This window comes from Alosa sapidissima, chromosome 11 (assembly GCF_018492685.1).
Source record: "Alosa sapidissima isolate fAloSap1 chromosome 11, fAloSap1.pri, whole genome shotgun sequence".
NCBI lineage: Eukaryota > Metazoa > Chordata > Actinopteri > Clupeiformes > Clupeidae > Alosa > Alosa sapidissima.
In genome coordinates, this window is record NC_055967.1 from 17,626,537 (window position 1) to 17,651,405 (window position 24,869).

Sequence of the window (24,869 nt, forward strand, 5' to 3'; positions counted from 1 at the left end):
TTAGCTAAGTTAGCTAAGTCACATAGTTAGCATTGTTAGTATAGTTAACAGCATTAGCATTATTAGGATTTTTTTTAAAAACTGCTAGAAAACATTAGCTAAATTAACTAAGTTAAGTAACTTGGTTAACATTATTTACATTATATTACTTGGTTAACCATATAAACTATCCACCTATTTAACTGTTCCGTCATTCCAACTATATTAAACCTCATCTACCTAGCAACCAATATAGTTTGTTTTTACTCAGTATGATATTTTACATCATATTTTTGCATTTTCATGCACTATATTTCCTTCAGGAAATGCTTTTCTAGTTCTTAGCTTTATTATTCTTCTTCTAACGCAGCTAATGCAGCTTCAACCGGTTAACGTAGAAACTTCATTCAAACTATGTTACGTAGGTCTTACTTAGGACATGTGGGCTTTGTATTTTTCATCTTTGTAACTTTTATACTTTTTAAACCATTAATAAAAAACTATTCAAAATTTCAATGGGCTAATTAACTTGATTTGCACCTGTATCAACTTCCAGCTGCTCATCTAGGCCCCATCAAAGAGCCAGTTAAACTGATTGATTGATTGATTAAACTATTAATTAAAAACTATTAGGCCTTTATGACATCACCGCAATTAGAATCTTGTGCCAGGTGGCCAGGCCACCTGCATCAACTGTCAGTTTCTCAGGCTTTAAGCATACAGTCTCCTTCTGTTAAGATTAGCCTACTCATCCTGTTCAACTGTTTCAACTGTTTATTCATTACAACTATTTTAAACCTCATCTACCTAGCAAATAATTTTACCATTTAAACTATCTACCTATATTAAACCTCATCTACCTAGCAAATAATTTAACCATTTAAACTATCCACCTATTTAACTGTTCAGTCATTCCAACTATATTAAACCTCATCTACCTAGCAACCAATATAGTTTGTTTTTACTCTGTATGATATTTTACATCATATTTGTTGCATTTTCATGCACTGTATTTCCTTCAGGAAATGCTTTTCTAGTTCTAATTAGTTGTTCAGTGGTTACAGACGTACAGGTCTCAGCCACTTAATAAAAAATAATAACAGTAGACCTACCCAACACAGAATAAGTGAAAAAGTGAAGTGCTACCTATAGCCAGTCTGACAGTCTGTCCAAACACCATGATCTGTAGTTACTGAGAAATGTAATCTAGCTCTTCTTGGCCTGAACATACTGTGGATGTGGATGAGCAGCGCTGATTAGCATTACCCAGAATGTACTGTCAAAGTCCTTTTAGGCAAGTCCCTCCACTCGGCGGCCATAATGCAACGCTTTTTGGGCACTCATCGGGCATCCTATTTGGCAGAAATGCGCGTGCGCAAGGCTTCACGACACCAACCTTACTGCACCGGCGAGTTCACAACACATGATTGGCACGATGTCTGCACAACACACCATATGATTGGCTCAATGTATTCACATCACACCACATGATTGGCTCAATGTATTCACATGTCGACGTTTTGCCGTGGAAGGGGTGGGATATGTGTAGACAACGGCCATATTGGCATTACAAACTAACCCCATGCATTTCTATGGGGGATTTTTTGAGTGCTGTGTCTCCTCATTAGAAAGTATCTGGTACTATAGCCTACTCGGCTCAAGTGCAGATGGATTTGGAATATCTGTGTCCCTTTTTATAATGTAACTATTGTACAGTGTGTTGATTGTAAATCTTTGATTTAATACAACTAAAATTGTATAGCAACACAAACATCACATACAAACTAACACAATGTATACACAAGACACAACACCATAACATGATCACAGAAATGATGGATATAAAAGCCCTATCAAGAGTTGCTAGTGCCCCCCTGAATGAAGGAAATGGCTAAGGCCTGCCTGTCTAATGTCTTGGTGACTCACGACTGTGATTTCCCACATGGCGGTGGAATTCCACAGAGACAGGCTGTCTTTGCGCAGGCCGATACAACAGTGTGTTTCCCCATGGCTCCAGGCCAGCCTATGCAAAACTCACTGACTGACACAGATAGTTCCTGTAAAGGTCAGACGCAGAGTAGCCCATTCCGTTTTGCCTCTTGTCTTCTGATTTAGGTAGGAAATATATTTCTCTCTGTGGTGCAGCTATTTTTAAATGCCTACCAAAATACATCTGGGCAGGTGCCTTGCCAATCAATTAGATTTGATTACTTAGTGTGTGAGTTCAGATGCAAGGAATTCATCCAACTTATCTTTTTTTTTTTAAATAATAAAACTTTGACAAATGTATCACTTAAAACTGTTAAAGTTTTGTTTATTATAATGAAGGAAGATAGGTTGAGGAATAGTCACAGCAGGGATGAAGCTTGGTCTTGTGGTTATGAGGAAGAGCAGCACAGTGTTCCATGGATCAGGTTAATCCCATCCATGGGAATTCCCTCTATGGAATTTTAAAGGCCTTCTAATTCTACCACAGAATGCTTCCAATTCTGTGATTCCCTATTGTGCCTTTGTCAGGCTGGCAGACCCACCTGTGAGTTGGGGAGCTTTGAAGACAATTGGGGTTAAACAACCATCACTACTCTTTGGCACCAAATGGATGTCTGTTTTTCCTCCATTAAACGTTCCGCTCTGTCAGTGAGACACCTAGTTTAACACACATTTAACACACACACATATACACACACACACAAACACACCACCACTATTCCCAGTTCTTGTCTTTAACTGGCAGACTTAAGCACCCCCGTGGGGGTTGTTGACGGATGACGGCCAGTACAGAGCCATTATGAGGAGCATCCATCTTCCTCTCGCGCTCCCCTCTTCTCTCCCCGGTGCCTTTAATCAGATCCGCTCCTGTTCCGTCCCGTCACGCTGTGCCGTGGTGGTGGTACACGCTGGAATAACAGGCCTTTGTAGTGCTGCCAGCGCAGGTTGTGTGAACCCGCTTCTCAAGCTGTGGTTCACACGTCGCTTCGAAATTCTCCTGACTCCGCGGTCGGCCGCATCAAGGCCCATGATCTGAGCTTGTGGGAATCATTTTTATAGTCATTTCTGTGGATAGACCAGATGCTTAGCTTTTTAAAATGGGGGTTTAATGGAAAATATGGACTTAGTCAAATGTTAGCCAGTTGAGGAATCGGGTTCTGAATTTTGTTTTGTTGTGTGGTTATCAGGCCTTGGAATGTCAAAGCTCTGACATCAGTTCTCATTGTTAAAACAGTGTACCAGTACTCTGTTTTTGAATCTGTCATTTAAGTAACAGAGTCTTACTTCACACCAACCACAACAATACAGTATGTGTTTCAGAGTTTCTATTTTTCATGGTAATTTACAACCTTATCTGACATCCATCAGCTGAGTATTGTTTCTTCACATCTTCAGGCTCCCTGGCCTTTTAGAGGTGCTGGAGAATATGAGCGGATTATGACATTGACTTGAGGAGTGTTTGCATTGGTCCGGAGCACATTAGTGCGCTGCTGTTAATCCAATCAGGCCCATATTAGTGATGGGTGAAGTTCATTGTGTTTCCCCTGACAAGTTGTGGTGGTAAGAAGCTGATCCAAGCCTCAGAGGTTTTAGCCTGGCTTAGTGTTCGCCCATAACTGCACCTGATACAAGCTCCTCGCTCTCTGGCTCAGACCCAGGGCCGTGGCAGTGATGTAATTATCACTCTTCAAAGCATTCTTTGTTCCCTGACCTTTATTTATTAAGGCTCGCCGGTCGTTTTTTGGGGTTTTTGTCTGGGGAGATGTATTAGTTTTGGGGGTCCGCTGCAGCAACTCCCTTGTAAGACACCAGTGGGCGGCTGTGTGTTTTCTCAGGAGTGTTAGGGGTGGATTTCTGTTACGTTTTAAAACAGTCTCTGACTAATCCCGGCATAATGAGGGGGAGCAATTCATTCTGACGCTGGCCTGCTTGCAAAACATGATCAAGGGAAGGGAATAGGAGAAGACAAGGAGGGAGAGGGAGAGAGAGAGGGGGAGGTAGGGAGAGAGAGAGGAAGGGAGGGAGGAAGAGAGAGAGAGAGACATGGAGATTTTAACTTACATCACAAACAGATACAAAGGGAAATCTTAAAATCCTAGTGTGACTCTTTTCCCCACAGTTCTATTTATAGCTCATGCATGTATTGTATGCAAAGCTGGATGTGCGTATCAACCGGCCGGCTGCGGTCACTGCCTTTATTTAAATGCTGTGTTCTTTAAGAGGTATGCACATTGGTATAAGGAGTGGGAATATAAAATTACCCTTGACCTATTCCTGTCCTCAGTAACTCACTGGTGTTCACACTTTCTCGAAGTGTTACCAAGCAAATGGGTAATGAGAATAGCCACCAAAACAGCAACTCAGAGATCGAGTCCCACTGAGAAGGAAGTATTTTGACTATGGAACGATTTCACTGGGCAGCAGAGAAACCATGCTGTTCTGTGACGTAGCTGGTTCCTAAATCAGTTTAGTATATGGTGCTCCCCTAGCATGTCACAACAAAAAATGATTCAAGAGGTGTTTCCTTGCTTCAGTTTATGACGTTACTCAACTTACAGCTCACTGTAGCAAATGGTTGCCAAGCCTGTTTCATTTTGTAAGTATAATTGTGGTGTATCTTTTTGTTTCTACCATCATAAAAAGTGACTTATCTTCCAAAGTGCTTAGTTAATTGGGCTTGTGTCTGTGTTAGCCAGATGAATGGTAACATTGTGCAGACATGTATATCCTAGATTCCCCTCAGATGGGACTGTGTGTGTGTGTTTGTGTTTGTGTGAGTGTGGTCCTAGGTTATTTAACACTTAAGGCGTTTGTGTGTGTGTGTGTGTGTGTGTGTGTGTGTGTGTGTGTGTGTGTGTGTGTAGGAGGATAGTTATTCACTGCCAATGTGAATTTTCCTGTTATCATTATGGAAGGTGTGACTCCCTGATAGGGTGTGATAGTGCATCTCTCTCTCTCTCACACACACACACACACACACACACACACACACACACACCCTTAGGTGTCGGGCTTAAAAGGCCAGGGATCCCTCTGCCTTTGTCTCTCTTGCTCCCAGCTGTAGGCTCCCTGCTGTAGACTCAGTGCTGTGCTGTGCTGTGCTGTGCTGTGCTGTGCTGTGCTGTGCTGTGTTATGCTGTGCTGTCCGCTGTCCAGGACGTGAAGTGAAGTGAAGTGAAGTGAAGTGAGTGTGAGCTCCAGCCCCACAGCTACAGGTGGTCCAGAGCAGAACGGAGCAGAGCACGGCTCACCCTGTCTGGAACATTTCTCTCCCTCCTCTCACATCACTCTCTCTCTCTCTCTTTCTCTCTTTCTCTCCCTTCTCCTTTTGTGTACTTTTTCTTGCTTTACCTCTCTCATTTCCTCTTGTTCATTTTGTCGTTCTCTCTCTTTATCTTTCATTTTTCCCTCCCTTTGACCACTTCATTCTCTCCATCCCGCCTTCCTATTCTCATTCCCTCTCTCTCTCTCTCTCTCTCTCTCTCTCTCTCTCTCTCTCTCTCAGGTCCTCCCCGGTCTGTTAGTAATCCTCATCTGACAAAGGGCCTGTGCAGGGGAAGAGGATTGGGGGGTGGCACTCAGCAGCCTGCTCCCGTCCCGGTCACATCACACCTCTGCAGGAGCAGCGAGGGACCTGCAGATACGCCGAGAGAGTCAGGGAGAAAAGAAGAGAAACAGGGTGAAGAAGGAAAAGAAAGAGGAGAAAAAAAGAGGAGAGCACGGACACTGGATCCCACAACAGCAGCAGCCACGGCAGTGCCAGACACACCAGCGACGCTTTCAAACTTCAGAGAAAACTTTTTTTTCTCTCTCTCTCTCTCTCTCTTTCCTTTTTTCCTGCCATCTGCCTGCAGTGAAGCGTGAGCCGCAGAAGAGGAGCCAGGGACGCACTGTGAGGCTCTGTGAGGACAAGGACCACATCGAGGACGAGGGCTCTGGTGTGTTTTTCAGAAACTGGACTTGGGTAACACACACCTGGCACCATGAGTGCAGAGGTACAGGACTACTACAGTTATGACTATGGGAACGCCATGCCCACCAAGCCCCCCAAAGAGTGAGTACCCAACTCTTCAATCTCATATTGCTGCAACCTAACTTCAGGCTATGTTCATTAGGGATGGGATGAAATGATTTGCCTATAGAAAAGGTAGTTAAGCCTTGACTGGGCCTTGTCACTGGCAGTCTGTATATGATGCGAGAGAATGGTGTGCTGGAGAATGATGCTGTGTCTTGTTTTAGACAGTTTGAAAGGATTTTAAAATCTGTACTGTACCCTAAGTCATAGTGTTTGCAGTCATGTGTTTGAAGTGTTTAAGTAAGCACAGCAGAGCAATGGGAAACGCAAGCCAGAACAAAGCTCAGTTCAACTTAGGATGTCTTCTTATCGTACCCATGGTCTCTATTTTCAGTTCTCATTCATGCTGGCCCTCACACTTAATGTGTGGGAGACCCCCCAATTGGTAGTGGTTCTCTTCTCACATTAAAGGTTCTCCCTCAAAACGTGCTAAACTTCTCAGGAACGTGAGTCCAGCTTAGTCGCATTGACCAGCAATCGGTTTAAACATGTAATCTGTGCTTCGGGCAAAAGTTTGCCTGTTACAAATGGTCTCCTGACATGAAAGTGTGTGTGTGTGTGTGTGTGTGTGTGTGTGTGTGTGGCGGGGTTCTGTTTGGGGTGATCAGTTACCCACATGTGTGTGAGTAATCGATTTAGACCCCAACATCTCACAAGCCTCCTCTCTTCTCTGAACCTTCCAGAATAATCCCTCCCTGTGATCCCACAGCGGACGACAGGCTCTACCACATATGCATTGCAGCAGTGTCCGTGAGTAGCCCTTTCTCATTTGTGCATCTTGCTGTCAATCAATTGCTTTCGTTCATTGTTCTATGCCCCCAATGAGTTATACAATGAAAAATGAATGTTTTCAAACACCGTCAGGCCCTTTGCACCAGTTTATGTGTGGCTGTCATGTAGCTGCAATGAATCAAATGTTTCCCCAGAACAGAGGCATTGCAGTCATACAACACAACTACCTGTGAATGCTATTAGCAACATTAGATCAACTAAACAACCCATTTGTAAATCTGTTATATACCCTAAATTTGGGCTGAATGCATAGAACTCTGTCTCAAATACCATCTTTCTAAGTGAGAAAGCTGTGAAGAGTAGAAAACTTGAGATTCAGCCGTAGCCTACTGCCTAGCGTTTCGGACTTGTAACCGGAGGGTTGCCGGTTCGAACCCCGACCAGTAGGAACGGCTGAAGTGCCCTTGAGCAAGGCACCTAACCCCTCACTGCTCCCTGAGCGCCGCTGTAGCAGGTAGCTCACTGCGTCGGGATTAGTGTGTGCTTCGCCTCACTGTGTGTTCACTGTGTGCTGAGTGTGTTTCACTAATTCACGGATTGGGATAAATGCAGAGACCAAATTTCCCTCACAGCATCAAAAGAGTATATATACTTATACTTATGCTTATACTTAGATTCAGTTGGATAGCTGGAATTAGATACGGGCTTAGGTAAACAAGAGTTACATAGAGTCCAGTCATGCAGCTGGACAGAGGAACACCCCCATCCCGACACACACACTCTGCCTTCTTTGATGCTTATGAAAACACCCCTGTGGTAATTAAGTGTGATGGACCCATGGCGTGACGTGAGCTCTTGTCTGGGACTTTCTGCTGGGTCAAAGGTCAGGATCATCAAGGTCCTGCGACCCAGCCCTGGTCCTGGTGAATGATCGTGACTAATAGGGGACATCTTCACGTCTGTGTCCGGGGAAGTTGGGTGTAGAGGGTGGCGCTGTGACCCCTCTCTGGTGGATGGCTGGTCTGGGGGGGGTGTCCTCCATCTCTGCCTTTGTCTTGGTCTTCCGCTGTCTTCACCACTAACGACTGTCAAGGGTCATAGGGCAAGTTTGGCCCTCTGTGTGTGTGTGTGTGTCTGTGTGTGTGTGTGTGTCAGAAAGGAGGCCTAACATATGTGTCTGTGTGTGTGTGTGTGTGTATCTGTAGCTGGTGATCATGCTGGTGCTGGCGGTGCTGGCCAGGAGGAAGAAGGTGAACGATAACCTGAGGGGATTCTCAGGACTGCTCAGGTGAGCCGACGGCACGTGACACTGACACACAGGATGGTAAACACTGACTTTGACCCCGGGACAGGTTACTGAAGTTCAGACTCCCCACAGCCACACACACACAGCCACACACACACACACACACACACACATATACACACAAGCCTAGATGTCGGTTTCATTGAAACAAATGCACACTTGTTTGATCATATGGATTATGGATTGATCATTATCAAAAAAGACTACTCACACACGCACACACACACATACGCATACACACGCACATACGCACAAACACACACATAGACACACACGCATACACACACACACACACACACACACACGAATACACGCACACGCACACATACACACACATACACACACACACACACAGACACACACAGACAGACACACACAGGCATTGCTGATACTAAATGCTGGTTTCTCTCCTCTTGGCAGCCCAGTAAACTTCCTGGACCACACTCAGCACAAGGGCCTGGCGGTGGCGGTGTATGGGGTGCTCTTCTGCAAGCTCTTCGGCCTGGGCATCTCCCCCAGTCCCCTGCCCTTCGTTAAGGACTCGGCCCACAGACGTAAGAGCAGGATAGAGTTCTGGGCAGTCTGACAGACATGTGGCTGGGTGTGGGGAGACATGGGTTTGGGGAATTGAAATGATTGATTGTTTATGAAGCCAGATTCAAGCCAGTTTTCTGATTTTCTGTATTCTGATTCTGAATTTGCTTCCATTGAAATTAGTTGCTAGGTTCCGGTGATAATTGTTGTGAGGTGTTGTGATGTATAAAAACGGAGCTCTTGAGAAGTAGCCTTTTACTTTGGTCTTTCATACTGGTCCTACATGAGATCCCTAGAATGTTCTTCTAGATCTAGCTCTTATAGTTCTTTGAGTTCAGTGTGTTCTTCTAGAACAAGGTGCAAAGAACCGTACAGTCACCACAGGGTCGAATTCCCATTTCTGGAAGCACACCCTGTGATGGAGAAATGAAACACCTGTAGAGTATGTCCAGACGCTGTGGCAGATCTGCAACAATAGAGGGAGAACAGGGGTAGGACACAGCCAGCGGTGCAAGGCACTTGGGATGAAAGAGCCTTTTTAGCGAATTAATGTCAATGTAATGTGCTCTTGCTTGGGTAAGAGGGAAAGAATGGCAGACAGTAACCAGATAAAGTAGTCACAGGCATAAAGGTGTGGATACCAGTTCTCTCATTCTCTCTCTGTCTTCTCTCATTCTCTCTCTGTCTCTCTCTCTCTCTCTAGAGGTATCAGGCTGTCTGTGCAGATGGTGTGTTTTATCCCCCGTGGGCTCAGTGAGTGAACTCTACACTGTGTCTGTCTGATGAGCAGACACCTCGGCAGCGCTTGGCCCCCTTCTCAAAGAGACTAAACAAAAGGAGTTTCTGTCTAAAGCATGAGGGAGGGAGGGGAAGGGAAAGGAAGAAATGCTCCGCTCGCATTGGCCAAGCAGCCACCGCTTGTTGTCGTTCCCTGGCTTAGACGCCCAGGCGTTCAAGGTGTGTGTTGTGCAACTGGATTATCATGCCTGGGTTCGGAGCGCTGCTGCTGAAGTTCACCGCTGTGGCTGTTGCGGGGCTGTTTTGTGTTGCGCAACGGGTTTGGCCTCTTACGGCGCCTGTTGCCTTGCGATTAGTGAGAGGCACGGTGGCTCCAGATATGGGACAGCATGGCTGTGGCAGTAGTGATGGTGTATTGTGTGTCTAATCATGTATGTCAGTTACATCATTAACAGTCACATGTGCTTATTTAGTAGACTCCTCTCTAAAGCACACACTGCATGGGGAGGGTACGTCATTTCTCACTGTGAGTGATTCCTGGATTCAAAACAATGGCCTTAGTGCATTGTGACTATAAAGTTGAATCTAATCTAATCTATCTAATCTTGTGTCTGTATTGAGCTACAGAAACTAACAGTGTCCGTCGCCATCTGCTTATGTGTTTTTGCATCTTTCTGCGGACCAGTATATTCTCACAACATTGAAGCAGTGACTTGACTTTACACTGATTCAATAGAATGTCTATGTTCTATCATAGCTGGGTAGCATAATGTGAATGGTTGGTTTCAGACATGGCTGTATGATATTGGTTGATTGGTTGACACTGCTACAATTGAATTGGTTGGTTTCTGTTATGTTTGTGTAACACTAATGCAAGAGGGTTGGTTGTTTTTTTCTTTCATAGCTATGTCAAACTGGTGTAATAGGATTGTTTGGCATCATTTCATCATGGTTGTATCACATGGTTGGATTGGTTTTTTTTTAGACCGACTGTCAGATGAACACGTCCCAGAACGTGAGATTCTGATAGAGTCGATGCCACATCAGAGTCTCGTCCATGAGGCCAAAGTCATCTGCTAATCTGTAGATGGACTGCAGACTGTACGCACTGTGCATGGCATTCAGGAATGGGCCATTTGAGATCTGAAAATAGATAGTTATATACAAGGGCTTGACAAGCTTCTGTTAACTTCAGGGATGGGAATTTTCCTTGCTCTAAGCCATGCTGATGTCATTGTTGTCCTGTTTCCTCAGAGTACTGGATAATTCTTGCCCTGGTCTACTACCCAGCCCTCTACTACCCGCTGTTGGCCTGTGGCACACTGCACAGCCAGGTGGGCTACGTCCTGGGCAGCCTGTTGTCCTGGTCACACTTCAGCGTCCTCGTCTGGCAGAAGGTGGACTGCCCAAGAACACCAGAGGTAAGGCAGCTGTTGATCCAGGAATTGGGATGAGCACCATTGAAATCACAAGTGGTCTATGATGATGGGCTTTGCCAATGCTAGGCCTTGCATTTCTATTATGCTGCAATTTCTCATTCCAACAGAGTAGGAACTTGCTACTCCACAAAGTAGGATGTCAAAATAATCCAGGTAATTATATATTAGGTACAGCTGCTTTCCCTCTAAATTATGTGTTTCACATTTGGATCTGGTTTCCAGGATTTACTGCCCTATAGCTCCTCAAGTCCAGTTTATTTTACTGGTGGATCTAAGACAGTCAGTGTTGGATCACATAATCATGTCCTCTCTCATTAGCCAGACAAACACTCAGTAGTATTGTCATATCCATCATGAGAAAGACTGAGTACCCCTCACATAGTCTCACACACTCTGCTTCCAAGCAGTAGGATACCATCTAAAGTCATACACAGGAAAAGGTGTCTCATACGTAGCTCTATGTCTAAGGAATCTGGTGCCTTCCACGCAGATCAGAGTCTCTGAATCTTTGAGACATTAATCCAAGTATGAGGCTTCTGCGTGTGCTCACTGTCAGCCGTCTCGTCCCTGTTTCACACGACCCAGGATGAGCCCCCATGGGCAGGCTGCTCTCTTCAAAGGCACTTCTCCCCTCATCTTCCAGTCGTGGCTGACAGAACATTTTACAAGCATCTTGACGCTTTACTTATCTTAAGTCGGGCACCCAGACTTTGGCCAGAGGATGACGTTTTTAAGTCTACATCTCTATTAGAGTAACATTGACAGACTTTGACATGCATGTACAGAAGCTTAGGACTGTACTTGCTGTCACGCTGGGATCCCATACAGTGATTTCCACAGGAGACTCTATTCAGGCCTTTGGGAATGAATTGCTAGGGCCTGAAAAGCTCTGTGTTCAGTGGCCAGCCAGCATCGGCCAAGCGGCTTGGTCACAGTTAATCATTTTAGCATCCGCTAGCTCCGAGAAGAGGGAGGGAGGGAGGCGTCCAGGCCTGGGCATTGTGAAACTCTCATCTCCTTAAGAACAAAGAACCTGGCCAAGTTTGATTGGTCTGACAGCATTCTTTGCCTGAGACGAAATCCAGGGGTATTGTGTGAAAATAATTAATTAATCAAATACTGAAATAAATGCGATTATGGATCTCAGAATGCTTAGAAAATGGAAACTATTCTTATTGTTTTTCTGAGATGGATTGCGCAACGTGTCTTTGGAGAGGTTGCCCAGCACATGGACTGGACTTTCAATCCATCCACAGCAGATATGTGAAAGGAAATGAAAAGCTAAATGTGTTTGTTTCTTTGTTTGTTTATTTGTTTGCAGATTTATAAGTACTACGCCCTTTTCACCAGCCTGCCCCAGATCGCTTGTCTGGCCTTCCTTAGTTTCCAGTATCCACTGCTTCTCTTCAAAGGCCTGAAGGGCTCAGACAAGCACGATACCCATGAGGTGAGCATGGTGTGTGTGTGTGTGTGTGTGTGTGGGGGGGGGGGGGGTAACATTGAGTATCATAGTATTATAATCAACATGTCAAGACCTCTCACATAACTCCCTCCGTCCCCTCTCACATGAGAGCATGTCGTAAGCGCTTATGAACAGGCTTAACGTGTGAAGCAGGTGACGTAGAGACGTGTTAGTGGTGCTGTGGTGCTCATACCATTTTAATCAGCTTTAAAGCGACTGGTCTGTGTGTTTATGGGACCCACTAAGATTAAGCCCAGATTCGGTTGTGTTGTTTTCCTCAGAGAAAGACAGAGTACAATACTGTGTTTATTCTCTAATAATCCCAAGAAAGGTTCAGATGAATGCATAATAGACAAGGCACATCTTACTGGGCATACTCTTTTTTTGGGAAGATGACACAAAAGGTTTCTATAAAAATAATTAAACTACTGTAAATATAGAAGAGATTTGAAACCAGCAGTTAAGAGTTTTGGTCTGAGACTAGCGTGCTATCTAGCCTTGCAAAGATCAACAGCAGCACAGTTTGCACTGATAAAAGCTTTATTGTTTGGTAACTGGTGTCTTTTGGCAATAATGAAACTTGACCATATATGTGCAATCAAAATGAATTTGAAGACAAAATACTAGAAGCATCATGTTGCATTGTGTTGCTATAATATACCAGTGCAGTGCATGCTATAACCTATTGTATTTTGTCGGACCCTCTTCCAGGACCTGAGGAGCAGCTACTACAGGGATTACGTGAAAAAGATCTTGAAGAAGAAGAAGCCATCCAAATCAAGGTGAGAATCGCCACTGGAAACCCATCATGGTTATGGTTATGGTTATGGGATTTGGCAGGCGCTTTTGTTCAAAGCGACTTACAAATAAAAACAATACAATAGTTAAATTAACTGTGAACAGTTTTAAAATGTTGGTAAGACCACATTAAGGAGAATAGCAATAATAAACAATAATGTTAATGCAATATTAATTATCAATAGCCTAATGAAAATAAACAAATACTATAATATACAAACCCTAACTCATAAGAGCCACTTAATTAACTAAGTGTATGCTGAACAGATATGTCTTTAGACCCCTCTTGAAAGACATCAAACCGATGATGTCACTCTTCCACCATGACTAGCATAGGTGTTCCCCCCCCAAAGAGGAAAGTGTCTTCCATGTAAATGCCTCCATAAATGCCCCTGTGAATAGACATTGGCATATACATTACAGATGCTGTGTGGAGCATCTGTCTAAATGCCATGTAAATGAAATCCCATGTAAATGAAAATGCCGAGGTCTTATCAGGAGCGTTTCTGTCTCTTGGCTGAAGATGGATGGGGAAAAAGGACCGGCTACTAATGGAGCAGTGAAGCAGCTAATCCTGGGCTTTCCGTGACCAGTGCCTTTTCTGTCTGGTCCTCCACTTCCTCTAAACTGCTGCTGCTGCTCTTTAGTGTCCACTTATGCAAATGACAGGAAACCATAATAAAGCCCAGGGTTGTCATTTAAAGGACACGCCCACGCCAACTGGGCGTTACCTGGCAACAGGCACGTGAGTGACACGGCTCCCTTCATAGATGGCAGAGATGCAAATTGCCAGCTGATATTTGAAGGCCAGGGATGATAGCCAAAAGGAAGTGGTTCCATGTGTGTGGAACCTGGAATATCTATTCCAGATCTTTGTGTATATGAATATGTGAGTGAATGCACGTGTGAGTGTGTGTGAGTTTGCACGTGTGTGTGTGTGTGGGTGTGCGCGCATGAGTGTGTGTGCACGTGTTTCTTGATGACTGCGTATTTTGTCTGTTTTTTTTATGTCTGTTTATTTATTTCTAGCTCCAGTGCCTCAAAACCCAATTTGTTTGAAAGGATCTCTGATGCTATTAAGTCCTACATCTACACACCAGAAGATGGTAAGTAGGGTTTCCATTAGGAAGTTTACAACAAAATTACTTTGATTTTCATCATTACTTTGATCTTCATTACGAAGTTCAGTTATTTTTATTTTGTAGTTCATTTCTTTTTAATTGAGTCACTTTCTGTTGCTAATTTGATTTTCGTTCTCCCACTCCAGCTTTCAGGTTTCCATTAAAACTTGCCATTTCTGTTGTGGTGGCTTTCATTTCCCTTTATCAGGTAATTCACTCTAAATGTGTATTCATATAGTCCACTGATTCCCTTCATCAGGTACTTCACTCTAAATGTGTATTCATATAGTCCACTGATTCTGAATGACGTGTCCAAAGCCAGTCAGAAATTAAAACAGATAGGTGTTTTTGTTTTTTAAAGAAATAGTGTAAGACTAGTTGCTTGTTATGTTACATGGACAGTCTTCCTAAAAATAAAACGTACAGCTTACTGATTTGATTTGATTTGATTTGCCTGCCTACGCATATCATTGACACACCATTTTATGTTTCTGATACCTCTCTCCTTTGAGACGGTCATATTTGTCTCTTTGGCTAAGTGTTCCCATCTCTCCTGCCCCGCAGATGGCTGTGCTGCTGGTCAGTTGTGTAGTGCCAACCCTGCAGATCGTACGTAGTGGCGTAGACGAGGACATCGCCTTCCTCCTGGCCGGCTTCAACATCATCCTGTCGGAGGACCGCCAGGAGGTGGTCAAGATAGTCATCTACTACATGTGGTGTGTGGAAGGTGAGTGAGGCTCTCTCTCACACAGCACACAGTTGAGGAGTAGAGGATTCATTAAAGACTCTAGCACACAGCACCCTTGAGAAGAATGTATAATAAACGTTTACATGTTCACATATAAAAGTGAAGATTACACTTCAGAAGTGTTTGTCCCTGTAAAAGTCTTGAAGAACCATCTCACTAAGAAGAACCTGGACTATTAGAATTCTTAGTGGAACTCAGACCATTCGAAGAGCATCTCTAGAGAACTTTGGAGGATGTTAAAACTAGTTTAATGAAACTGATAGTCTAAGGATTAGTGGAAGGGCCCTGAGTAATGCTTGATCCACACACACTATGGAAACTCTGTGAATTGTTAGAGGGCCAATCCACATTAGTTATCCATCAGACAATACACTGATCTGAGTGTTCATTTGACATGTAACTCCCCACTGGTGTTATCACACTGTGACCAGTGTCAGGGCTGATTAATCACACTGGAAGTCAGTACACTAAAATAGCACAGAAAACAAAAGTGAGACTGTTGAGGTCGAGGAGTAAAATCCCCCAATCAGTTTCACCACCACCGAATTCCTGAACACATTCATGCACTAACGCATGCCTCCTTGCAGCAGTCCAATCCCATTAGCAAACAGGAGGAGGAGAGTAAAGCTCGTTCTGCCCGTCTGACACACTGATTTAAATCCACATGTGCAAATCAAGCTGGGATCAACACCAGAGGCAGAGAGGCAGGAATGCTGCTGTCAGCAGCCCGGACCGCTCAGCTGTATCCTGGCCCTCTCTCTTTATCTTTCTTTCTCTCTCTTTCTTTCTCTCTCTTTCTTTCTCTCTCTCTCTCTCTTTCTCTCTCTCCTTCGCTGGGAAGGACATGGTCTGAGGTTCTGAGCAAGAAATGCTGAGTAGGCTGAGAAACTGTTTGTCTACTCAACAGCAGTGGCTGATTGGCTTTGTGATTTTTTTTCTCTCTTCCTCCATCTCTCTCTCTCTCTCTCTCTCTCTCTCTCTCTCTCTCTCTCTCTCCCCTGTCCAGTGTGCTACATCTCAGCCATGACCCTGTCCTGCCTGGTTAACCTGGCTATGCTGATGAGGTCCATGGTGCTGCACAGGTAAGAAGGAGTTACGAGAGGGAGAAAAACAGCTAGCTAGTCATTAATGTCAATTATGTAGAGGCGCAGTGCCAGCTTTACAAATACCCGATGCTATCCCCTCTGTTTATACTTGCTGTTGGAAGAGATAGGCTTTTATGGGGGTGTTAGATGAGAAATGAGAATGTTTAGTGTATTTTTTACATGGTCTGCCTGAAATGTTGCTGTAATTAGTTTTGTCATGCACTGACAAGTGTACCCACAAGTCTCTTTTAGAATTCTGAAATTGGGATTGGCGCACTCATATCGGCAGAGGCACGCACATTCAGACACACATGTGAACACGTACTCACTTACACACACTCAATACACACATATGCATATACAGAAACACACACACACACACACTTACACACACTCAATACACACATGTGAACACGTACTCACTTACACACACTCAATACACACACATGCACAGATGCATATACAGAAACACACACACACACACACACAAATATATGCTCATATTCAGATACACACACACACACACATACATAGAGAGTGAGAGAGACAAACCTAGGGCTGATAAAAAAGGACTGTTTTTATGACTGCCTATTATTACTTAGATAGCTATTATTGCAGACGAGACTGCCTCAATTATCTCTCTTAAATGAAAATGAGGGTCATTACTAGGAAATTGTGGTGTGTCAAATTGCTTTCTAAGTTGAATTGTGACCATTTAATTCAACTCATTACTCCTCAATTTGCCTCCATCCTGCAAGCACAATACATCTAATGTCTTCATTGTGCCCAAAAATGACTTAAAAAAATGCTCCTTTGTCTTCTCTGCATTCTCTCTCTCTATCTATCTGTCTCTCTCTCACTCTCTCTTTCTCTATCTATCTGTCTCTCTCACACTCTCTCTCTCTCTCTCACTTACTCTCTCTATCTCTCTTTATCTATCTCACTCTCTCTCTCCCCCTCCCTCCCTCTGCATCCTCTTCTTCGTTCTCAGGGACAACCTGCAGGGCTTGTATAGAGGGGACATCTACAACGTGTTCAACTGCCAGAGGAGCATCAGGCCATCTCGGCCGGCGCTGGTCTGCTGGATGGGCTTCACCAGCTACCAGGCTGCGGTCATCTGCCTCAGTGAGTAGCACTGGCGCTGCCCCACCACAGGAAGTGCTCACAGGGTTCACTTCCTCTGGGCAATGAACCACCCTTCTCTCTTCTGTTCAGTGTTTTTTTGTGTGTGTGCGTGTGCGTCTGTCGTCAGGGCCCCTGACTGCACTTCCAATCTCCTCTCATTTTGAATGTTACATGTATTTATCAAGAATTCTTAAGCTAACAATAACCATAATCTGGTCCTGCATTCAGAACTGATAAATACATATAAATACAGCTTTGCATAATTAATAAATATATTATGAAATATAGGTTTTAGCTGTTGTAAATGCTGTTCGTAAATTATGTTTATCATTGTATTGTGCATTTGTAGCTCTAACTCTAATGCATTATTAAGAATTCATCTCCCAGCATTACCCTCCCTGTCTAGTCACTTTAGAGTGTTTAACATGACAGCACTGGGAAATATCAGTAAGATGAGTGGAGGGGCTGAATGCATCTTATCATGAAAGGATTTGTTTTTGAGTGAAGGGTGCATTTGTATTTGAAAAACATCAAGCAAGCATTTTCTGCAGAAAAAAACAATCTTCATATTTTGATGTTTTAGTAGGCAATTAATAATCATTAAATGTGTCATGCTTTTGTTGTCTGGTATAGCATTCAGCAACAGTGTCTGAATGCTATTTTTTCATAAATTATTTCTTTGACGAGAAAACAAAACCCTCTTGAAGTTCAGCCATTTTTTCAAGTATTTGTTAATGCTGCTTCTCATTAGTTTAGCGCGTCCGAGAGTTTAGCCTGCTGACATGTATCGCTATGCTGTGTGTCGGTCTACAGGCATGACCATCCAAACGCTGGTGTTTTTCATCTGCCTGCTGTTTGCTGTGTTCCTGGTCATCATCCCAGTTCTTTATGGCCAGAACCTCTTCCTCTTCCACATCATATCAAACATGTGGTGAGTCAGCGTGCCCTCCATAAAAGCACCTTAAGTCGCCAGAGGACTGATATCTAGGCCTACATAAACATGCAGGAAATGCACCTTAAGTCACCAGAGGACTGATATCTACAGTACATAAACATGCAGGAAATGCACCTTAAGTCACCAGAGGACTGATATCTACATAAACATGCAGGAAATGCACCTTAAGTCACGAGAAGACTGATATCTACATAAACATGCAGGAAATGCACCTTAAGTCACCAGAGGACTGATATCTACATAAACATGCAGGAAATGCACCTTAAGTCACCAGAGGACTGATATCTACAGTACATAAACATGCAGGAAATGCACCTTAAGTCACGAGAAGACTGATATCTACATAAACATGCAGGAAATGCACCTTAAGTCACGAGAAGACTGATATCTACATAAACATGCAGGAAATGCACAATAACGTGAGCACATTGTTATTTATGCTGAGGAGTCAAAGACCCAAGAATGTTACTCTCTTATGCCAGTATAATATAATGTAACATTGATCTTCAATCTTATCATACTGATGATGAGGTCCATGATCAACATGATGGAAGATTATCATTATGGTGATGAAGATGATGATGATGATGATGATGATGATGGGCATATCAAAGGGGATGATGATGATGAGGACTTTGAGGGCATCACTGCATGATATAATGCATTTTTCTTGCCCTTGATATACATTTAGCCCAGTGCCCTCACGGTGAACTAAGTACTCTTAATGGCAGCACATCTATGGCTCTTGGCAGGCAATCTCTTGGCTGTCATCCCTATCGATCTAATATCCCACAGAAGAGGCTCTTCTGGCTGCTTCCTCTCCAAGTCTCTCTCTCTGCCTCTGCTAAGCCTCTTCTCTTGTGTTTTGTGTGTTTAGGCCCTTCTGGCTAATGCTGATCCTGGCTGTGTTTGTTCAGCACCTGGCTACCAGGTTCCTGTTCATTAAAAAGGTTTCCGGAGCACGAGACCTCCACAACAGGTAAGGTGAAAGGTTGTGACCTTGTGACCTTGATCATGACCTTGCATCCTTCCAAGACAGCAGCTGACTCTAGAATAGGGCAGGGATCACATTAGCCAGCGGCAAGCGGCAGGTTTCCTATTGTTCTCTATGTTTCGGCAGTGGAGCGGTGGCAACGCTGGCGTAACGCTAGCGTTGAGCAAGCTGAGCGTTGAACTTGGTCCAACTTTCAAAGCGCAACGCGAGCGTATTCAATTGAGAAACCATTTTGTTGCTTAGGAACGAGATAAAACGTATTATGGTCTGAGCGTTGCGTTACGTTTGCTGCTGCCGCTTGCCGCTGGCAAATGTGATCCCCGCCTAGGTCTGGCACTGACCTGGCAGATCCACACTGCATCAGGACCTAATCAGGGTCAGGAAGAGGTCAGAACTAATCAGCAGTGGTGTGGGTCCAGTTCAGGGGCAGTAGCATGGGACCGCTCAAATGGATCAGAATATAAGATAAGGCTGATGATGGATTTGAAATGATTCTGTTAATGTGGTACTTTATCATATCTTAAGATCATTCTGCAGCTACGTTGGCACAGTAAAGGGTCCCAGGGTCATGGCTATACAGCACTTCTCAGGGAACACATATGCAAATAACACATATTCCATGTTTGAACTGTAAGACACAAACATCTGCTACATTAGATTGAAATGAAAAACTGTAACTGTATTACATGCTTGAGTCCAAAGTGATGACTTGTGTGTTGTATGTGTAAAGCTTTACTTCCACGCGAGGCATGCTGATGTGAGGGAATGTTCCGGTCTCTGTCTCTCTGCAGGGGTAGTCTGTTCCTGATGACCTACCTGCTCTTCCCCGTCAATGTCCTGCTGGGTGTGCTCTTGGGCATCTGGAGGGTGGTCATCACGGCCCTCTTCAACATCATCCACTTAGGCAGGATGGACATCAGCCTCCTCAACCGCAACGTGGAGGCTTTCGACCCAAGTGAGTCCCGGTTCCTCCATGTTTAGAGTGTACGGACACAACGTCTCGGCAACCCAGATGTGTGTTGCGTTGATCTCACTCTACCAAACAGCAGTTCTCCCCCAGACTGTCACTAGTGTGAGATTTTCTATCCATCCATCCATCTGCCCCTGTTCAGGGCTGGCTACAGTGAAGCCCAGTTGAGCATAGTCGAATCATTAATTCTCTATTTTTTCAGGCTTTTTTTTAATTTTTTTTTATTTTATTTTAATTTTATTTACTGTGTGGATCACAGCAAGTGTGCAATATCCAGTGATGGTAATTGATCAGGGTCTTTGGATGTGTTCCTATATTAAAGCATTGATTAAATACAAATGATTTAAAAATGTCCTGGATATGATTTCATGGAGATGCTCTCACAAGCAGCACTCCCACCATTATGGTAATGCTAGCTCCTAGCTCTCTACTCAGTATTCAGTGTTTTTTTCTGTTATATTAGCTATATTATCCCAGCCAAGTACCCATAAAAATGTGAGAATTGCATAATTTTCCTAACGGCTACTAATGGAAGCTGTACCTATGTACACACTCTGAGGGATGCTAGGGGCTGGATGTTATTCAGATGATACCAGCCCTGTAAATGCCAGGCAGTGATTTCCTTGCAATTCATGCCGCGAGCTGTAAAGGGGGGTGTGGGGTGAGATGAGATGCGTATGGAACGATAAAACCGACAGGTAACCGTCGCCGACAGAGCCGCCATTACCTCTGATTGCTTTTGATCGCTGCACGCTGGTAATCTCAGTGCAGATTGCTTTCGGACCAACTCTTTCTCTCTCTCTCTCTCTCTTGCTCTCTCTTTCTCTCTGTTATTCTCTGTGTCTCTCCAATTCCCCACCCCACCCCTACCTTCACTCCTGCCCAATCCTCCTCCAGCTGCCCCCTCTCCCCCCTCCGTAACCCCTCCTGACGCCCTTGGTGTTGTCTACTCTGCAGGTTACCGCTGCTATGCCCATTACCTGAAGATTGAGGTGAGCCAATCTCACCCGGTCATGAAGGCCTTCTGCGGCATGCTCTTGCACATCTGCAGCCAGGACGGTGTGCCACGGACCAGGGATGCTGAGGAAGGTAAGCAGTTTGCCCAGGACACACACTCAATAGACAACATCAACAAAAATAAAATAAAAAACTGCTCATATAGCAGGCTAAATGAGCTGTAAATCTCCAATGTGAAAAACAATAGATAACAATATGTTCTTCAGATTTGTGTTTTTGTTTCTCTCCTGTTTACTAACAGGAATAGAGAAGTTGTGACATAAATAACATCAAATAAATATGTGTAATGGGGGCACACATGCATAAATGGTGAATGTCACAGAGAAACATTCAGACAAGTGACTGCAGTGTGCTAAGGACAGAGGTAAAAATACTAGATGAGGCCACATTAGGGAGAATGATCAGGGTGAGCTTAGTTTGATACATCCCTGGCTTCTCCGTTGTCTGGGAGAAAAAATAGATTCAGAATGAACAATGAGTCAGTGCTCACTGACACCCGCCTCGCTGTGTCTCTCCACCCTGTCAAGGCCAGAGCCGTCACGGTGTGATGTGCCGTCGGCCTGCCTAATGTCTAAAAAATGGATTCATCAACATCGCTGGCACGGGGCCGGCAGGCAGACATCTTTATACTGATTGAATCTGTCAGTGTAAATCTGGCCACGCTGAGCAATCATTTAACATGGCCTCTCCATTGCCCTCAATCAGGCCTGTCTTCTCTCTCTAAGCAGCTGCACCTCAGCTGTGGCCTCCATTCACTGCGGAGTGTGTGTGTGTGACACCAGGGCATATTTTTCCTGTCAACAATACGTCTTAATTTTGGATTTCCAGGCCAGGAAACTCAACTGTTTCCTTATTCCCCACCCCCCACCCACACACACTTTCCTTGATACATCCTCTTTCGCATTTCCATTTTGAGTGTCGGATGAATCTAACTGCATCCTTGTCAACCCACGCAGCGTGTTTCAGTAAGACCAAAGGAGGATAATTGGGAACTGTATGGTGATCGACACATTTACTCTTGTGTATCATTTCATAATCTCCTAAAATCCAAGTGTGTGTGTGTGTGTGTGTGTGTGTGTGTGTGAGATTCATCAGATTATAAATCCTGTGACCCCGCCAACCCCACCCACTACCCTGGTGCATTTTGTTGCAGCCGCAGCGCTCCCTTGAGCGAGTGAACTGCCGTTTTTTTGGTGGAGATTAGCTGTGGATTACGCAGATGGGTCTGGCTAATTGACTGCTTCATATTTATGCTGCCCATAGAGCTTGGTGTTACAGGGTGTAATTGTAAGCCCAATATGTTCCTACTGTGCGCATAGATTATATCAACACCTGCCATTATAAGAATGCTGTGAATCTATTCATGTACTTTTATCAGACATCACCATGCAATGCAGTAGAGTTCAGAACAAATTTAGTCTGATTCCAATCCAAAATACTTTTTGTCAAATTTTGACTAAATTTCCTTTTATTTTATTAAAATTCCTTAATATACAGAAATTTTTACTGTAAACAAAAACAAGTGCTGTATACCCTTTTATACAATTTGGTACGGTCATTTTAATAGCACATTTATTGATTTTGTGTACAAATTAGACATCATCCAAAAATAATCTCTGTGGTTTCCTATGTACTCATGGGGAGTTGCTATTCAGTGCAGACTAACTGATCACAAAATGTGGGGGGTGGTGAAGTGTCACATCACTGAATCCATCAATGGCTCTAGGCCTTTTTAAAAACACATTTTTGGCTTGTATTGGCTGTTTCTCAGTCTCATTCCATCCTCTAATCATTCAAGCCTAATGAAACTCATGCATTGTGTGTGTGTGTGGTTGGGTTCTGAGTTGTTGATCTCACGTTGGGTGTGTTAACCCTTCACAGGCATCCAGCTGGTGCAGCAGGAGAAGAAGCAGAAGAAAGTGTCGAGTGCGAAGCGCGCCCGGGGCCACTGGCAGCTGCTCTACACGCTGGTCAACAACCCATCGCTGGTGGGCTCGCGCAAGCACTTCCAGCGCCAGACCTCCGAGGGCTTCTTTAACGGCACGCTCTGCCGCACCGGCAAGGACGGCAGCATCCTCAAGGAGCCCAGCAAGGAGGCAGAGAGCGCCGGCTCCAAGTGAGCTGGACCCAGCCAGTGACCCCCGACTGCCCAGCCCAGTCCAGCCCAGTCCAGCCTGACACTGCACTCCAAGCCACCGGGCCTCTTAGTCTCTCACACACATGCGCGTGGGCCTGCTGTGGACTCCCCTCTTGGCCATATTAAAGATGCTAGTATTATCTGTCTGCTGCTGCTGCTGCTGCTGTAGAACTGACCTGCGTTGGGTGAGCTCAAGTGAGTGCGCTCACGTAGCGCAGCGCTTCAGGACAAACTCAGTTCAGTCTCATGGGGTGGGGTGGGGTGGGGTGTGGGAGTTCAATCCAGCTATTTAACAGCTATGTCCGTGAGACATTTAGCCGCTAAATGCCTTGATTTGACAGTCTCTCTAAAATGCAGGCAGTGATTTGGTTATCTATATGAGTGAGCGTACAGCATGCATGTATGCATGGGTGGGTGAATGACCTGTATGGGCTGTGTGTGTGTGTGTGTGTGTGTGTTTGAGACCGTTATGTTCAGAAATACACAGCTCGACTATCAGCAAATTGGCGTGGCACTGACATTGTCTCTAACCATTTCTGTAAGGTTAGAATATTTATGAATGTACAAAGTGTTCTATTTTGAAGATTTAGCTATTGTTAATTTGAAGTGCCTATAATTTCACACACAAATTGGTGAAATGGTCACCAGTTGTGAAAAGAATAATAATATAGTTAAGTATGGACAGATCCAACTATTTATATACTAGATAGCTTGACCTGTCTGTTTTGTTTGTCATCTATTATTTGTCTTGTGCAACCGTTTTTCTCATCTCTTACTGTGAAATTTTATTTCAACACTGGACACTCTGCTCTCATCTCTCCTTTGTTCCTTTACTTACATATCAGCTTCTTCTCCATGTTGCTGCTCTTTATGTGTCAGAACCATGTCTCACGTTGCTTTTGAGGAAATCTAGTGAATTTATTTGTGATTAAAAGACAGAAGTGTGAACAATAAAACTTGAGATTATTCTTTATTTCGGTGAAATTTGTTCAGATTAACTGTTATTTTGAAAGAACAAATTAAACAATGCAGCGCTCCGTGGGGGTTATGGAGAGCCTTGAGAAAATATTCTGAAAAGCGATATTTTTCGATGTTAGATCTTAGTCTCCTCCGTAGGCATATAACTGTAGAAAGACGTTCCGCGTTATTTTGTAAACATAAATAAATAAATAAAATAAAACGTTCTTCTCGTTGCTCAACATGTTGCATGTAGTCTGAACTGATCTGCTACTATAGGCTTAACCTATATGCTTTAATTTTTATTTTTTTATTTTATTTTTTTTGTTTTGTGCTAATTTTGTATATGATTGACAGTTCTAAATAAATCTACAGTTGGCATAGGGTTTCTTTTTATCGAAAATGTATTTTTGCGCTCTTGGGATTCTTTATCAACGGTGTGCAATTTTGTAGGCCTAGGCTACCTACGGACCGTTTTTTTTTCTTTTACAAAAGAAAAAAGAATATGAAACAAAACTTACTGTATGTGATGTAGCTTAAAGTTGTGATCAACTGATACGCTATTAGCCTACAGCTGTATACGCTATAGCTGCATTTTATTCGGCCAGCATCTTTCGCAGTATACCTTGTATGCGAGAGAACAAAGGCAAGAAAGTCGCCTTGTTGAATCCACTGTGTTGAATGGAATCTCGCGCATCCTCTCTTTTG

General features: G+C 43.9%; 1 protein-coding gene across 5 annotated transcripts in view; it reads left to right on the forward strand.

Moving 5' to 3' along the window:
- The window catches only part of stra6 (signaling receptor and transporter of retinol STRA6), a 26,136-nt gene extending 1,894 nt beyond the window's left edge, over nucleotides 1-24,242 (forward strand). For 2 of the 5 annotated variants that reach the window (XM_042110245.1, XM_042110246.1), the window contains exons 2-18: nucleotides 5,474-6,022; nucleotides 6,727-6,793; nucleotides 7,981-8,063; nucleotides 8,502-8,635; nucleotides 10,608-10,774; nucleotides 12,114-12,239; nucleotides 12,966-13,036; nucleotides 14,082-14,158; nucleotides 14,320-14,381; nucleotides 14,738-14,900; nucleotides 15,928-16,003; nucleotides 16,998-17,131; nucleotides 17,945-18,062; nucleotides 18,964-19,065; nucleotides 19,872-20,035; nucleotides 21,008-21,139; nucleotides 22,949-24,242. In XM_042110245.1, coding sequence (XP_041966179.1) covers nucleotides 5,952-6,022; nucleotides 6,727-6,793; nucleotides 7,981-8,063; nucleotides 8,502-8,635; nucleotides 10,608-10,774; nucleotides 12,114-12,239; nucleotides 12,966-13,036; nucleotides 14,082-14,158; nucleotides 14,320-14,381; nucleotides 14,738-14,900; nucleotides 15,928-16,003; nucleotides 16,998-17,131; nucleotides 17,945-18,062; nucleotides 18,964-19,065; nucleotides 19,872-20,035; nucleotides 21,008-21,139; nucleotides 22,949-23,187 — 1,986 coding nt within the window. In that variant the 5' untranslated portion in view covers nucleotides 5,474-5,951 and the 3' untranslated portion in view covers nucleotides 23,188-24,242. Of the gene's footprint in view, nucleotides 1-2,006; nucleotides 2,095-4,529; nucleotides 4,565-5,101; nucleotides 5,153-5,473; nucleotides 6,023-6,726; nucleotides 6,794-7,980; nucleotides 8,064-8,501; nucleotides 8,636-10,607; nucleotides 10,775-12,113; nucleotides 12,240-12,965; nucleotides 13,037-14,081; nucleotides 14,159-14,319; nucleotides 14,382-14,737; nucleotides 14,901-15,927; nucleotides 16,004-16,997; nucleotides 17,132-17,944; nucleotides 18,063-18,963; nucleotides 19,066-19,871; nucleotides 20,036-21,007; nucleotides 21,140-22,948 lie in introns of those variants that run through there. The other 3 variants (XM_042110247.1, XM_042110249.1, XM_042110248.1) reach the window with 3 other exon arrangements.
- The last annotated feature ends 627 nt before the right edge of the window (nucleotides 24,243-24,869 follow it).